This window comes from Notolepis coatsorum (genome assembly GCF_963971535.1).
Source record: "Notolepis coatsorum genome assembly, chromosome: 7".
Lineage (NCBI taxonomy): Eukaryota > Metazoa > Chordata > Actinopteri > Aulopiformes > Paralepididae > Notolepis > Notolepis coatsorum.
The window spans coordinates 17,800,508-17,817,591 of NC_140171.1; the positions used below are offsets into that span (position 1 = coordinate 17,800,508).

The 17,084-nt window shown below is 44.3% G+C and overlaps 1 protein-coding gene across 1 annotated transcript in view; it reads right to left on the bottom strand.

The window, feature by feature from the left end:
• dennd1c (DENN domain containing 1C) overlaps positions 1-17,084 on the bottom strand; it is a gene marked incomplete at both ends in the record, with an annotated part of 47,016 nt that overhangs the window by 26,307 nt on the left and 3,625 nt on the right. The window contains 8 exon segments of the mRNA XM_084318199.1: positions 1,473-1,583; positions 2,124-2,177; positions 6,590-6,670; positions 7,604-7,673; positions 9,220-9,339; positions 9,984-10,033; positions 12,935-12,978; positions 15,945-16,009. Of these exon segments, the coding sequence (XP_084174325.1) occupies positions 1,473-1,583; positions 2,124-2,177; positions 6,590-6,670; positions 7,604-7,673; positions 9,220-9,339; positions 9,984-10,033; positions 12,935-12,978; positions 15,945-16,009 (595 nt within the window).

The window sequence follows — 17,084 nt, forward strand, 5'->3', positions numbered from 1 at the left end:
GTGGACTCCCGAGGTACTTGAAATTGTTCACCTATGCTCAACCGGTGCCCCATAGATGCTGAGGGGCTGTAGCCCCAGACCTCCTAAAATCTGTTTCATAGTCTTTTTTAAAATAGATGCTTTATATGCACTTTATAGGTGTTTCATAGGTGCTTTATAGTTACTTTATAGGTGTTTTATATGTGTTTTATAGGCGTTTTATAATGTGTTTTATATGTGTTTTATAGGTGTATATAAACTCATCAAACAACCCATGGAATACAGTGGTTATAGAGATACTCCTTCCAAGCACACCTAAAATGTGTTTGTGTTTGTGTGTGTGTGTGTTTGTGTGTGTGTGTGTGTGTGTGTGCGTGTGTGTGTGTGAGTGTGTGTGTGTAATGTATGTGTGTTTGTGTGTGTGTGTAATGTATCTGTGTTTGTGTGTGTGTGTGTGTGTGTGCATGAGTATGTGTGTGTGAGTGTTTGTGTGTACGTGTGTGTGTGTGTGTGTGTGCGTGTGTGTGTGTGTGTGTGCGTGTGTGTGTGTGTGTAATGTATGTGTGTTTGTGTGTGTGTGTGTGTGTGTGTGCATGAGTATGTGTGTGTGTGTGTGGTGTGTGTGTGTGTGTGTGTGTGTGTGTGTGTGTGTGTGTGTGTGTGGGTGTGGGTGTGTGTGTGTGTGTGTGTGTGTGTGTGTGTGTGTGTGTGCGTGTGTGTGTGTGTGTGTGTGTGTGTGTGTGTGTGTGTGTGTGTGTGTGTGTGTGTGTGTGTGTGTGTGTGTGATTGCAGACAGTGTCAGTTCCACACTCGGGTCACCTGCAACATATAAGCTGTATAAACACACCAGTGTGAAGCCATATATGCTCAATCTGTGTAGGGACAATTCACTGTTCTCTGACATTTCAGCAAACACCCCCGATGTTGTTATTGTTAATGAGAATAACAGAGAGGTTCTCATCCTAGAAGTTGGTTGCACGTTTGACTACAGTCTAGAGGAAGCATTTACAACCAAAATGTTAAAATATCAACTGTTAGACCATACCATATCACAACTTGGCTACAACTGTAAACTTTTAGTCTTCATATTTGGAAGCCTGGGTCATGTCCATAAATTGGGTGTTAGAGGCCTTCAGTTGGCCGGTCTTCCGAAGAGAAGAGCCAAACAATTAGCTAAATATTGCTCAGTGTCAGCAATTATTGGCAGCCGGGCAATTTGGAGAAGACGCTGCTATCTGTACCCATGAGCTGTGTGTTGATTGTCAGGTTCATCATCCGTGTGAGTCTGTAACTTTGATTGCCACTGTGGCACGATTGTATCGGAATAATCCCACAATGTACAAGTGCACTGTTAATATTTGTGTCCTTTAAACCTTGTCTTTATGTGGACATAAATAAAATATTCTAAATGTGTGTGTGTGTGTGTGTGTGTGTGTGTGTGTGTGTGTGTGTGTGTGTGTGTGTGTGTGCGTGTGTGTGTGTGTGTGTCTCACAGTGCTCAGCTTGCTGGCCAGGATGAGAATGCGTCTCTCGAACAGCATGCTGGCGTAGAGGTGCAGCAGGTTCTTCACATCTACTGCTACGACCAGCTCGGTCAGGTTCCTCTGGAAACACATGTTTAAAACATTTTCATTTCAGATATTGATTGAAGAAGTGTGTCTTTAGTCGACGGCGAAAGATTGATCGGGTTTCGGCCGTCCTGACTGGTGGTGGGAAGTTCGTTCCACCGTTGTGGGGCGAGGGCCGAGAATATAGGTGGCTTCTCTTCTTCAAATATTACCTGGACATCTATAGATAGAACACTACCTGGCAACCTATTACAGCAGAGATAGAACAACAAGCTCTGTGGTTCTCCTCCTTGAGGTTTATGATATTAATATCATTATATTTATTAATATCCCGAGGCTACCGGATATTAAATCCATTATTCTAAAAGGCCTCGGATTCGGTCTTGGAATTACTGTCAACGATGAGCCTCTTGTGATCTTGTGGGAAAACGTTGTCCGTAGTGCAAAATAATGTAAAGGGAAAAAGTACAGAGTTTCTATCTCGTGGGTGGATGATAAAGTAGCATTGTCTTGTATTGTAACAGAAAAATGTAAGACACAAAACACGGTTTTCATATCGTGACATAGGCTACTCACGCTCTCAGGGATGGAAGGCAGACTCCTCGGATCGGGAGCGATGAAGTATGGGATCTGAACCAGAGAGAGAGAGAGAGAGAGAGCCAGGAAGCTTCACATACACAGTACATTAAACATTAAAGGAACACACCAACCTTATGGGAAATGTGTTGTCTTCTCCAGAGTCAGACAAGAAGAGATAGATACCAATTTCCTCTCTGTGCGTTCAGTAGAAAGCTATCCGGCTGCAAGCTAGCCTAGCTTAGCACAAATTAATGGAAGTGGATACGGACCAGCTAGCGTAGCTGTTGGCCAAAAACATCTCTCCCAGAGTTTTAAGCTAGGCTAGCTGGTCCGTATCCGCTTCTATTCATCTGTGCTAAGCTAGGCTAGCTTGCAGCCGGATAGCTTCCTACTGAACGCCCAGAGAGGAAATTGGTATCTATCTTCTCGTCTGACTCTCGAGAAGACGGTAAGTGCATTTCCCATCATGTTGTCGTGTTCCTAACTAATGTACGCCGTTAATGACTGGAGTCCATAGATATGTGCAAGATTTCAGCCTCAGTGTCTGCCGCATCTAGACAAGCTGCTGGTCACAGCAAGATCATTTTAACTGGGTTATTGATCAAGACAGAAAAGGGAGGAGAGGAAACAGTCAGTGCAGATGCCACACCACAATAATTACCTTAGTAATCAGTATTTATCATTCCAAAGTGCACACTCATTGTAAAAAGTTAGTCCATATCAGGCATTTCAAGCAGTTGTTAATTGGTAAGTAAAGTGAGCTATTCATGCAGCAGCCGAAAGGTTTCCCAATTCAATAAAATTCCCACGTAACACTCTTCTCCGTGAAACTGATCAAGGCATTCAACCTCCAATTTTGTCCAATAATTCTGCTTGGTAGTCAGTAGTAGAAGAGCGGTTATACTGCCGGCCCCCACATATGAAGGTGTGAATGGGAGTCAGGGCATTACTGAACAAGGACTCAAAGTGTCATAGATGACAATAAAAGGTGTAGGCCTACTCATCCTCATGATGCCGCACGTAATCATATTTTTACACGGTGCAATAGCCTAAATATTGGACATAACAATGGACACAGGTAGGGAGAAGATAGTACCGACATCCAAGTTCAAAACACAATGGAACCTCAACTTCATAACACAATGGAACCTCAACTTCATAACAAGATACAAGATACAAGATACTTTAATGCCACACAACTATGGTTGGTGGTAATTGTTTGCGGTACAGCACGTTACAACACAATGGTACAACACAATGGAACCTCAGCTTCATAACACAATGGAACCTCAGCTTCATAACACAATGGAACCTCAGCTTCATAACACAATGGAACCTCAACTTCATAACACAATGGAATCTCAACTTCATAATACAATGGAACCTCAACTTCATAACACAATGGAACCTCAACTTCATAACACAATGGAACCTCAACTTCATAACACAATGGAACCTCACCATCATAACACAATGGAACCTCAACTTCATAACACAATGGAACCTCAACTTCATAACACAATGGAACCTCAACTTCATAACACAATGGAACCTCAGGAGTGTCGGTGCATTTGAAATCGGCATGCATAGCGACATTTATAAATACTAGACCTATAAACACAACATTTCCTTGACTTTTCCAGCGCAGACATTGCTGGCATGGATTGACCTGGTGTATACCATATATATACAGTATGCATTTATATATTTATATTTACTGCATATATCTGTCTGAATATACCTGCATATAATCCTTCTATATACTGTACCTACTTATACACCTGCATATAACCCATATAACTCTGTATGATAGCATGTGCAATAACGCTGTATATACCTGATCTGTCTGTACATACCTGCATATAATCCTTTTACATATCTGTAGATACTATATCTATATCTGTACATATCCCTTACCTACTCTTACTAGTTACGCTGCTGGCCAGTATGGCTACTACCATACCATCTTTATACCTGTATCACTGTACATATTAATACTACAACTATACATCTGATTAGCACTATTACTCAGTAGTACTAATTAATATATTGTATACCCACTTTAATCACCTGTACATTGTATATTACTATCGCACATTACTCTTACATTTGCACTCTGGTTGGATGCCAAACTTCTGTTCATTGTACTGTACTTGTGCTGTGTAATGACAATACATTCAACCACGGTGTCCCCCAGGGCTCTGTGCTGGGTCCCCTACTATTCACCATTTACATGCTCCCCCTCAGTCAGATTATACGTCACCACGGACTCAACTTTCACTGTTATGCAGATGATACTCAGCTCTACATCAGCACCTCACCATCCTCCCAGCTCCCCCCACAGTCTGTAGTCAACTGCCTCCACGCTATAAAAACCTGGATGGCAACCAAATTACTTAAACTCAACAGCAAAAAGACAGAGCTCATGGTTGTGGCCCCCAAGGCACTGCTCGGGAAGGTTGGAGATCTCCTCCTCCACGTTGACGGCTGTTCCATCTCCCTGTCTCTCGAAGTCCGTAACCTGGGCGTCACCCTTGACTCCACACTTTCATTTCACTCCCACATCAAATCTGTCACCAAGTCTGCCACCTCAGGAACATCTCCCGTCTCCGACCCTCACTCTCAGACTCTGTGGCGGAGACCCTGATCCACTCATTTGTCCCCTCCCGGTTGGACTACTGTAATGGAGTCCTGTTCGGGGTACCCAGCAAAGCCCTGGACAGGCTCCAGTATGTCCAGAACTCAGCTGCCAGGGTTCTCACTCACACCAAGCCCTGGCAGCACATCACCCCCACCCTCATCCATCTCCACTGGCTTCCAGTCAGGTTCCGCATCACCTTCAAACTCCTGCTCCTCACCTACAAGTCCCTCCATGCCCTCGCCCCCCGGTACCTGTCTGATCTCCTCCACCAGTACACTCCATCCCGGAACCTACGATCCTCTGATCTAGGTCTCCTCTCCATCCCTCGCACCAGGTTACGGACTTTTGGCGACAGAGCCTTCAGCGTGGCGTCCCCTACCCTCTGGAACTCTCTCCCCCCCGAAATCCGCAACGCCCCAACCCTGGACACCTTCAAATCCGCTCTAAAAACACACCTCTTCACCAAGGCTTTCCCCATCAGTTAGTTTTAGATTAAATTAGGTCCATTATCCCCTACTTTCCCTCATCCCCTCTTCCCCCTCCCCCCCTACTTTCCTTGCCCTATTTTTTGTCCTGATTGTAAAGCGACCTTGGGTTCTATGAAAGGCGCTATATAAATTTGATTTATTATTATTATTATTATTATTATTATTATTATTATTATTATTATTATTATTATTATTATTATTATTATTATTATTATTATTATTATTATTATTATTATTATTATTATTATTATTATTATTATTATTATTATTATTATTATTATTATTATTATTATTATTATTATTATTATTATTATTATTATTATTATTATTATTATTATTATTATTATTATTATTATTATTATTATTATTATTATTATTATTATTATTATTATTATTATTATTATTATTATTATTATTATTATTATTATTATTATTATTATTATTATTATTATTTTAATCTAATCTAATCTAAACCTGGTTTTAAAAGTACCATGCACGTGAGCCACCACTAGGCGCAGCGCGTAAGCGACCAACATTGTGGTTGTATGAGGTGGAGCACATAATATAAAAGAGCAAGTGTCCTCATTCAAAACATTCCCCCTAAAACTAAAAGTCAATCAAAGGTTTTCTGGTCAGTAGAGATTGGGTTTAGCTGTTAGCAGAGCCAGAGTTGAACTGCAGGCGTTAGTCTCTATCTGACAGTGAGAGTAAGTCTGTATCTGTCAGTGAGAGTTAGTCTGTATCTGACAGTGAGAGTTAGTCTGTATCTGACAGTGAGAGTTAGTCTGTATCTGACAGTGAGAGTTAGTCTGTATCTGACAGTGAGAGTTAGTCTCTATCTGACAGTGAGAGTTAGTCTGTATCTGACAGTGAGAGTTAGTCTAGTCCAGGTGAAGTTCTAGAACTCACCCCTTCCTGTTCATTTCTGCTTCCGATAGGACGGCACATGTCTGTGCCGACAAATAGCTGCTCTCCCCCAGAAAGAAAACACAGGACACTAACCAATCACAGCGCTGATTAAATAGTCAAAGGGATACTTTGACATTTAGACATTTTAGTTATAAATGTTTTAATAAATACTATGAATAAATAAATAAAAGCCATTTCTCTATTGGATTATTAGAGAACATTATTGTGCATCAGTGTGCAGCTATAGAGTACTCTTCGGTTTCAATGATGCAAATAATCTATTTTAGAGAAGGTTGTAGACAAATGTTTAACGCTTTTTCCAGCAATGTGACAAAGTGCTGCATTGAAAAAAATATCAGGTTAAAATGTTAAATGTTTCCCCCGGAAGTATGACTCCAAGCTCTGATTGGGTAGTTGGGCCTTACCAGCTGCAGAGTGACAGATCCAGCAGCCAATGGTAGGGGCTGCTTGTAGAGGGCGTCCAGCAGACTTTTCATTTCATTGGTCTGTGGAGAGGCATACGGTTCTATGAAGCTAATTATATCCATTCAACGTACATTATTAAACAGATTCAATGGGAAAGTTATGATTTATCATGACCAAATTGCTAACCGTAAAACTACCGGAAGTTGCAGAGAATTCACTGACGCCGGTGACCTGATCTGAGATGCTAAGCAATTTTATTTTATTTTAACGGCTGCATCGAAATTCAATATCTATATCAGAGAGAAATCTGTTAATAGTCTATCCGCTTGGCTATAGACCACCGCAACACTTCCGGTATTCTGAAATCATGGGAGAGAGAGCGGGGGGAGAAAATGAATGAATGTGGATGAGAGCCTTGACGTTAAGTGGTTGTAACTACGGCTGTGGGGGTGCTGGAGACATGATCCAATATACTTTTATACGCATGAGTCTCCTGAATAGCCGTAGCTACAACCACTTAATGTTAAGGCTCTCATCTACATTCATTAATTTTCTCCCCCCGCTCTCTCTCCCATGAGCTTAATTAATGTAACGAGGAAGTGCAGTGGTCTATAGCTGCTGCAAAGCCTGGAAAGATGGGTGCAGCCGGAATGATATGTCCCCTGTGAGGGGTCTTCTGTGGGACAAAAAACCATGTCCCATCTTAGCACTGTCCAAACAGCCTGTTTCACAACACTGTCAACTACATAGAAGAACTTGAATATAGCATTGTTTTAGTTTTAATTCAGCCCAACTGATTTGCACGTGCATTGTTGACAAATGCTGACACACTGCTTCCGAATTCATTGTCCAATACCACAATGACAAAACCACTGGTGCGTGTGCTTTTTTTGGACGACCTTAAAAGGACTCCTAGTTTGTGATAAATCAGATGGACATGAAAAACATGAATGATCCCTTCACAGACAGACAGAGAATGACAAGAAAATTATGTACAAACAATAGATTCCCACCTGTCCTTTGGTGAGGTAATCAGCCAGGTTGTTGAGGAGTTTGTAAAACACTTCGAACCACGGAAGGTAGCTGCAAGCAATTTGATAAGAGTGAGTTTCACTACAGTAGAACCCTAGAAGGTAGCTGCGAGCAATTTGAAGTTGGTTTCAATATGGTAGAACCATGGAAGGTAGTTGCAAGCAGACTACATGTGCAGGATTCACATTGTCATTAACATTTATATTGTCACACACACACACACGCACGCACGCACGCACGCACGCACGCACGCACGCACGCACGCACGCACGCGCACACACACACACACACACACACACACACACACACACACACACACACACACACACACACACACACACACACACACACACACAGGTGGCTTGAGGTGTGATTGGAAAACTGAGAGCGACTCTGAGTCTTTTGGAGGAGAGAGTTCCAGAGCCTGGGAGCTGCCCTGGAGAAGAGCTCTGTCCCCAAAACTGTGAAGGTTGGACTTGGGGTTGGAGATAAGGGAGGCTGGAGGTGGATCTGAGGAACTGAGAGGGTTGGTAGGGCGAGAGGAGATCAGTGAGATATGGAGGGTATAATTGAAGGGGTTTGTAGTTGAAGACCAGGATGTTGTGGTTGATCCGGAGGGAGACATGAAGCCAAATGGAGGTCTTTTAGGAATGAGGGGATTGAGGTGGTTCCAGGATTTGGTGTGTGAGTTAGAAGTTGGTGGATGCGTTCTGGACCAGTTGGAGTCTATTGATGGAGCAGCAGCAGTGATGCTGTAGAGGAGTGGGTCGCTGTAGTGAAGACGGGTGGAGATGAAGGCGTGGATCAGTGTTTCAGCAGCACGGTCTGAGAGGTGGCAATTATTGCAAAGGTGGTAGAAGGAGGTTTTGACAATTTGGCGGATATGGGACTCGAGGGAGAGGGTGGATCAAAGATCACACCCAGGCTGAGTGTCTGAGTGTGGGGTTGTTGATTCTGCTGAGGGTGGACTTGGAGCCGATGAGGAGGAGTTGAGTTTTGTCACTGTTGAGTTTGAGGAAATGTTGTCGCATCCAGGCCTTTAGTGCAGACAGACAGGAGTCGATGTGACAGAGGGGTGGGTTGTGGGGGGGATTTGGTGCTGAGGTACATCTGAGCAGTGGAAGTCCAGGTTGAAGTGGCGGAGAATCTTGACCGAGAGGGAGGATGTAGATGATGAAAAGGAGTGGGCTGAGTACAGACCCTTGGGGAACACCTTGAAGAATAACCAGACAGAGGAGTGGTTGTGAAGTGAAGTGTGATCGCTTTACCATTTTATTTGTTCCTCACATTTTTACCCGTTCACTCACACATTCACACACCAATGGCGGAGGCCACCATGCAAGGCGCCAACCTGCTCATCGGGAGCAGTTAGGGGTTAAGTGTCTTGCTCAAGGACACTTCGACACTCTGCCTGGGAGGAGCGGGAATCGAACTGGGAACCTCCGGATTACCAGACGACTGCTCTACCTCTCGAGCCACTGTCGTCGCAGGACCTGAGCCAGCTGAGAGCGGTGCCCTCAATACCAAGGTTTTAGGACATTTTGGATACAGAAAGCATCTTCTCATGCAAAGCGACCTGACACACACATGAGGGTACCTGAGCATACAGAGGCAGGTCTGGGAGCTGTTGGCAAGGCGACAGAAGCCGAAGCGCTGACATCCCTCCAGGTCAGTCAGCACAAAGGTGAAGTGCTGCACTGTTACTCCTTCTCTCGCTCTACATGGAGCCAGGGAGGGAGGGGGAGGGGAGAGGGAGGGAGAGATGGAGGAGGGAGGGAGGGAGGGAGGGAGGGAGGGAGGGAGGGAGGGAGGGAGGGAGGGAGGGAGGGAGGGGTGGATGGATGGATGGATGGATGGATGGATGGATGGAAGGAGGGAGGGAGGGAGGGATGGATGGATTGATGGAGAGAGGGAGGATATATGATAGAGGGAGAGAGAGATGGATGGAGGGAGAGATAGGTGGATAGATGGGTGGATGGGTGGGTGGATGGATGGGTGGATGGATGAAAGGAGGGATGGATGGATGGATGGGTGGATGAAATGAGGGATAGTTGGATGAGGGAGGGAGAAATGGAGGGAGGGAGGGAGAGATGGATGGATGGATAGATAGATAGATATATGGATGGGTGGATGGATGGATGGAAGGAGGGGGGAGAGATGGAGGGATGGGCAGAGAGACACACAAATGGATGGATGAGTGGATGGACAGAGAGATAGACAAATGGATGAATGGATGGACGAAAAACCAGACAGGAAGACAAACAGATAGATAGATGATGAACTTTAGGAAAGAAACAGAACCAAACTCAAACTAATAATGTAGTAAATAAAGCAGCGACACAAGCCCAGGATGGTGCTGACCTCTGTATGTCGTAGGGGAAGCAGAACCTTGGCAACATCCCTCTGGACTCCTGGGGAGTGAGAGAGAGAGAGAGAGAATGGTGTGTCTGTGTGTGTGTAGGACTGGAGTGGGTCCAGCCTGGTCATGTAGCTCAGTTTATTACAGTACACCCCAACCCAACTGGCCCACATTTTATTCTTCTTTATTTTTATGATTTTGAGCTTTTCATGCTGTTATGCTCTTTATTATCTCCTTGTATTTCTTTAATCTATAACAGTATATATCTCATCTCACATCACCTCACATCATCTCACACATCTCACCTCACCTCACATCATCTCACCTCACCTCACCTCACCTCACATCATCTCACCTCACCTCATCTCATCTCACCTCACCTCACCTCATCTCACCTCACATTAGGGCTGGGCGATAAAACGATAACGATAACTATCGCGATAAATTATTTCCTCGAAATAAACATGAAACGTGGTCGCAAAGTTTCGATATATCGATTTTCCAAGCTTGGATATGAGCACGCACTAACAACCAATCGGTGAAGGAGATGGCCGAGAGCGAAGGAGACCAGGAAGGAGACCCAGCGCTGCACGCGTCTATACAAATAGTAGCTCTAGTTCTGCAGACCCCTCTCTGATTGGTTGAGCTCCATTTCTGCAGCCCCTCTGCTGGGAGCTGTCGCGCGGAAATAGGCTGTCTATTGCCATTCTCTAAGACAAACTCTAACCTTAACGAGCTCCTTAATAGCGCCTAAACTTAACCGTTCTAACCTTAACCAACTCCGAAACAATGCCTAACCTTAACCTTAACCTTAACCATGCCTAACCTTAACCATAGAAAGAATATTGCCATTCTCTAAGACAAACTCTAACCTTAACCAGCTCCTTAACAGCGCCTAAACTTAACCGTTCTAACCTTAACCAACTCCGAAACAATGCCTAACCTTAACCTTAACCTTAACCATGCCTAACCTTAACCGGCGAAAGAATACATGTTAAAAAAAAAATCACGTTAAAAAAAAAATTTGATGGGATTCGAACTCGTCAACAACGGACCGCAGGACCGCAGGACCGCTGCTCTGCCAGGTGAGCTGAAGCACTGAATGAAAATCATGGCGGATTCCGTGATAAGCACCTCAAAGCACCTCGATAACCTTACGCGCGAGGGGCTTCGCTCAACCAATCAGAGAGGGGGCTGCAGAAATGGAGCTCAACCAATCAGAGAGGGGGCTGCAGAAATGGAGCTCAACCAATCAGAGAGGGGTCTGCAGAACTAGAGCTACTATTTGTATAGACGCGCGCTGCACCTCTGGGTAGAGAGGTAGGACTCACTCAACAACAAGGCTTGCTAGGCTAACTAGCTTGCACTGCGATGTTTTATATATTTACGTGCCGAGTATGTGTGCGGCGTGAATTCTGAGGCCACGTTCATAGTAGTGTGTGGTATACAGTGGACGTCGTTTCAATATATTGTGGCGGAAGAGAGTATTTTAGTGTCATATTTATTACATTGCCATGAGATACTCCGCTTGTCGGCTAACTTCTAACGTGCGCGGACTGATGACGACATCAACTCGACTCGAGACATTCGCAGCAGCATAATAAGACAACAGGCTGGCTAGGCTAACTAGCTTGCACGCCGATGTTTTATATATTTACGTGCAGAGTATGTGTGCAGCGTGAATTCTGAGGCCACGTTCATAGTAGTGTGGGTATACAGTGGACGTCGTTTCAATATATTGTGGCGGAAGAGAGTATTTTAGTGTCATATTTATTACATTGCCATGAGATACTCCGCTTGTCGGCTAACTTCTAACGTGCGCGGACTGATGACGACATCAACTCGACTTGAGACATTCGCAGCAGCATAATAAGTTAATTAAACTTGACATACATTATATCGACGATAATTATTGATATCGAATTATATGAAAATAATTTTATAATTTTATCGCGATAACGTTTTTGGTCATATCGCCCAGCCCTACCTCACATCATCTCACATCATCTCACATCATCTCACCTCACCTCACATCATCTCACCTCACCTCACATCATCTCACCTCATCTCACCTCACCTCACATCATCTCACATCATCTCACATCCTCACATCACCTCACCTCACCTCACATCATCTCACCTCATCTCATCTCACCTCACCTCACCTCACCTCACCTCACCTCACCTCACCTCACCTCACCTCACCTCACCTCACATCATCTCACCTCATCTCACCTCACCTCACATCATCTCACATCATCTCACATCCTCACCTCACCTCACCTCACCTCACATCATCTCACCTCACCTCACCTCACCTCACATCATCTCACCTCATCTCACCTCACCTCACCTCACCTCACATCATCTCACCTCACCTCACCTCACCTCACCTCACCTCACCTCACCTCACCTCACCTCACCTCACATCATCTCACCTCATCTCACCTCATCTCACCTCACCTCACATCATCTCACATCACCTCACATCCTCACCTCACCTCATCTCACCTCATCTCATCTCACCTCACCTCACCTCACCTCACCTCACCTCACCTCACATCATCTCACCTCACCTCACCTCACCTCACCTCACCTCACCTCACCTCACCTCACCTCACCTCACATCATCTCACCTCATCTCACCTCATCTCACCTCACCTCACATCATCTCACATCACCTCACATCCTCACCTCACCTCATCTCACCTCATCTCATCTCACCTCACCTCACCTCACCTCACCTCACCTCACCTCACATCATCTCACCTCATCTCACATCATCTCACCTCACCTCACATCATCTCACCTCACCTCACCTCACATCATCTCACCTCACATCATCTCACATCATCTCACATCATCTCACCTCACCTCACATCATCTCACATCATCTCACATCCTCTCTCCTCACATCACCTCACCTCACATCAAACATAATGAAGAGGAGTACCTCATCACTGAAATCCTCTGGAAATTGAAACAAAAGGCCAGGATCTGTAAAGAACAACATGCATCATGTTAATGAAGGGAGAAGTTACATGTCTTCCAGCCAACCCAACCAACCCAACCAACCCAACCAACCCACATCAACCCAACCAATGAACCAACCCAACCAACCCACATCAACCCAACCAACCCAACCAACCCACATCAACCCAACCAACCCACATCAACCCAACCAACCCAACCAACCCACATCAACCCAACCAACCCAACCAACCCAACCAACCCAACCAACCCACATCAACCCAACCAACCCAACCAACCCACATCAACCCAACCAACCCGCATCAACCCAACCAACCCAACCAACCCGCATCAACCCAACCAACCCAACCAACCCGCATCAACCCAACCAACCCAACCAACCCACATCAACCCAACCAACCCAACCAACCCACATCAACCCAACCAACCCAACCAACCCGCATCAACCCAACCAACCCAACCAACCCGCATCAACCCAACCAACCCAACCAACCCGCATCAACCCAACCAACCCAACCAACCCGCATCAACCCAACCAACCCAACCAACCCACATCAACCCAACCAACCCAACCAACCCACATCAACCCAACCAACCCACATCAACCCAACCAACCCAACCAACCCGCATCAACCCAACCAACCCAACCAACCCGCATCAACCCAACCAACCCACAATAACCAGGAAATGTAAGAGAGACAGAGAGGTACATAGTGTAACCAAACCTACCACCTCTTAAACCACCTGGTTACCAAGCCCGCCTCTAGGGTTCTCAAATGAGGAAGTTGTGTTCACTGCTCTAATTCAAGCGATGTCATGTCACAAATATGTATTTATATAAATGTATACTACTTATATAAGTGAATGACTGTCTCCACACACTGTTTGACTCTGATGAAGACGCACCCTGCGTCGACATGTTAGTTAAAATTAAGTTTATTGCCTTTAATCTGTGTGCTCCAGTGTTCTCTGAAATATCTCCCTGACACATGGTCCAACAAACCGCACCCATGCACTTTCAGTATGACCAATCGGTTTATCATACAATCAGGCTAGGTTTACTGTATGACCAGGCTATATGTTTACTGTATTATGACCAGGCTAGGTTTACTGTATTATGACCAGGCTAGGTTTACTGTATGACCAGCTAGGTTTACTGTATGACCAGGCTAGGTTTACTGTATTATGACCAGGCTAGGTTTACTATATGACCAGGCTAGGTTTACTGTATGACCAGGCTAGGTTTACTGTATGACCAGGCTAGGTTTACTGTATTATGACCAGGCTAGGTTTACTATATGACCAGGCTAGGTTTACTGTATGACCAGGCTAGGTTTACTGTATGACCAGGCTAGGTTTACTGTATGACCAGGCTAGGTTTACTGTATGACCAGGCTAGGTTTACTGTATGACCAGGCTAGGTTTACTGTATGGCTTTCAACACATTGGTCTGTCTATTTAGGGTCTATTGGTCTGTCTATAAATTTTTTTATATACAAAGAAAAAAGTATTACTATTATTATTATAATTATAATAATAATAATAATAATTATTATTATTATTTAATTTTGTACACATGTTCATGATCAACAGCCATTGTTGAAACATGCTGTCTGGGTCAGAAAAGGTATAATCAATCTTACCATCGTATGGCGCATTGCCAGTATCAGAGTCTAACTCTCACAGGAAGTATGACCAAGTCTCGGACGGGTACAGTAAATGGTAAATGGTGCATTTATATAGTGCTTTACAACCCGTGCTTCGAAGTGTCCTTGAGCAAGACAGGGGACATGCATTGCTATTCCTTGCACTATTTGGGCACTTTACACAATGCCTGTGAGTCTATGGAACACATCTGTAATTTTTATTTTTAAATTTTTTTTTATTCATTGTTTTATATTCTAATCAAGTACTCAAAAGCATAATTTTTCTCCCTTTGGAATTCAGGCTGTTATTGGATGGGCTCCGCCCATAAGCGCTTTGAGTGACAGTCACCCACACAGTCTGCGACTGGCACAGAGAGAGATAGAGAGAGGATTGAGGGGGAGACTAATTAATTTCAGTGCGGGGGGGGGGGGGGGGGGGGGGGGGGGGCATAATCCCACGGGACAATGCATTGGTAAACTTGTTTCAAATGACAATATATACCTCTGTGATTATTATTGCACGGATCGGAATACGGCGTGAGCGTGGGAGCATGCGCAAATATATTTTTACAGTGATAAGCTAGTGCTCCCGACTGCGAGGGAGAGAGCGAGAGAGAGATAGAGAGGGAGAGAGGGACACACCTGTGTAACCTGTGTAAATGCTCCTGTGTGTGAGAGAAGACCCATCCCCGCGGCGCACGCACACACATTTTTACACACACACCGTGCGGTCCCTCTCTCTCCCTCTCTTTCTATCTCTCTCTCTCTCGCTCTCTCTCTCGCTCTCTCTCTCTCGCTCGCTTGTTCTCTGCCTCTCTGTCAAACCCGTTTGAGGAAGTGTCGGGTTACACTATGTGCTACAACCATAGAAGGGGCGTTACTGCAAATCAGTACCTTATTCACATCAGCAATACGTCAAATCAGAACGGCTTAGTTGAGTGAGGGAAGATCTCGTGAACTCGAGACTAGACTGATGAGTCAATATGATAATTAACGACACAGACCACATTGATATAATCCCCAATTGCTAGGAAACAATGCTAAACACTGGAAAAGGCCATTTATAATGCATGGGACCTTTAATCCCTAACTGCTCCCGATGAGCAGGTTGGCGCCTTGCATGGTCGCTTCTGCCGTTGGTGTGTGAATGTGTGAGTGAATGTGAGGGAACACAAATTGTAAAGCACTTTTGGATAAAAGCGCTATATAAATGCACCATTTACGATTTTATTGACTAAATATCCCTCCTGCACCTCCATCTCGCTCTCTCTCTTTCGTAACTCCCTAGCGACAGAAACAGTAGCCTGTAAAGTGCAGAGAACTCACCCGTGTCTCTGGCGATGGGACAAGCCGCCTTCAAAGAACAGTAGAACGTCCGATCAGGGTTTTCTCTGAAAGAGACAAGTATTCACAATATAATCAGTCAAATGCACTGTCCAGACTCACACAGCACTGGGAGTTTCCCTGCAGAGTGGCCCGCAGGCCCCAAAAAGGTTTCCAGTCAGACCAGTGTTTGTAGCTGCGACCGCGCGATAGTGAGGATGAGTTGGCGGACCTCTCAGCAGGCCCAGAATGGCTATTAGACCAGTGACCTAGCGATTAGACCAGTGACCTAACCATTAGACCAGTGACCTGGCCATTAGACCAGTGACCTGGCCATTAGACTAGTGACATAGCCATTAGACCAGTGACCTAGCCATTAGACCAGTGACCTGGCCATTAGACCAGTCACCTGGCCATTAGGACCAGTGACCTGGTCATTAGACCAGTGACCTAACCATTAGACCAGTGACCTGGCCATTAGACTAGTGACCTAGCCATTAGACCAGTGACCTAGCCATTAGACCAGTGACCTGGCCATTAGACATGTGAGAATTCTTTTTTATATATAGTCATTTATTTAGTTATTTATTATTCAATAAATATTGGTTAAATGTTAGTCATTGTGTTGTCCTTAATGATATACCTTTGGTTTTATTTGAGGTTTATAACAGTAATAATAATAATAATAATAATAATAATAATAATAATAATAACTGTATTTGTATAGCACTTTTCATACAGAGGTTGCAGTTCAAAGTGCTTCACAACAGTAAAAAAATACAGGCATAAGCGAGCATAAAAAAGATAGACAAGTAGCAAGGTATGGTAAATCACAGTGTTTCACATTATGATCTAGCATCCCAATAGGCTCTCTGTTTACAGTTTCATTCAGTAATACAAATAATAAAACTAGTTTAAAATGATTCAGTTTAAAAATAGTCTAATAATTATAAAATAGAACGGACATACAACAGGGTATTTAACATACAACAGAGCAGTGCATCAGTAAGAAGTAAAAAGTGTGATAAGATAGTTCTCTTAAAATTACAGTGCATATAAAATTAGCATAGAACCAACACATGAATTTGATAGGCAGTGTATAAAAGTAAGCAGGGTAAAAATAGTGCAGGTAAGTACAATTTG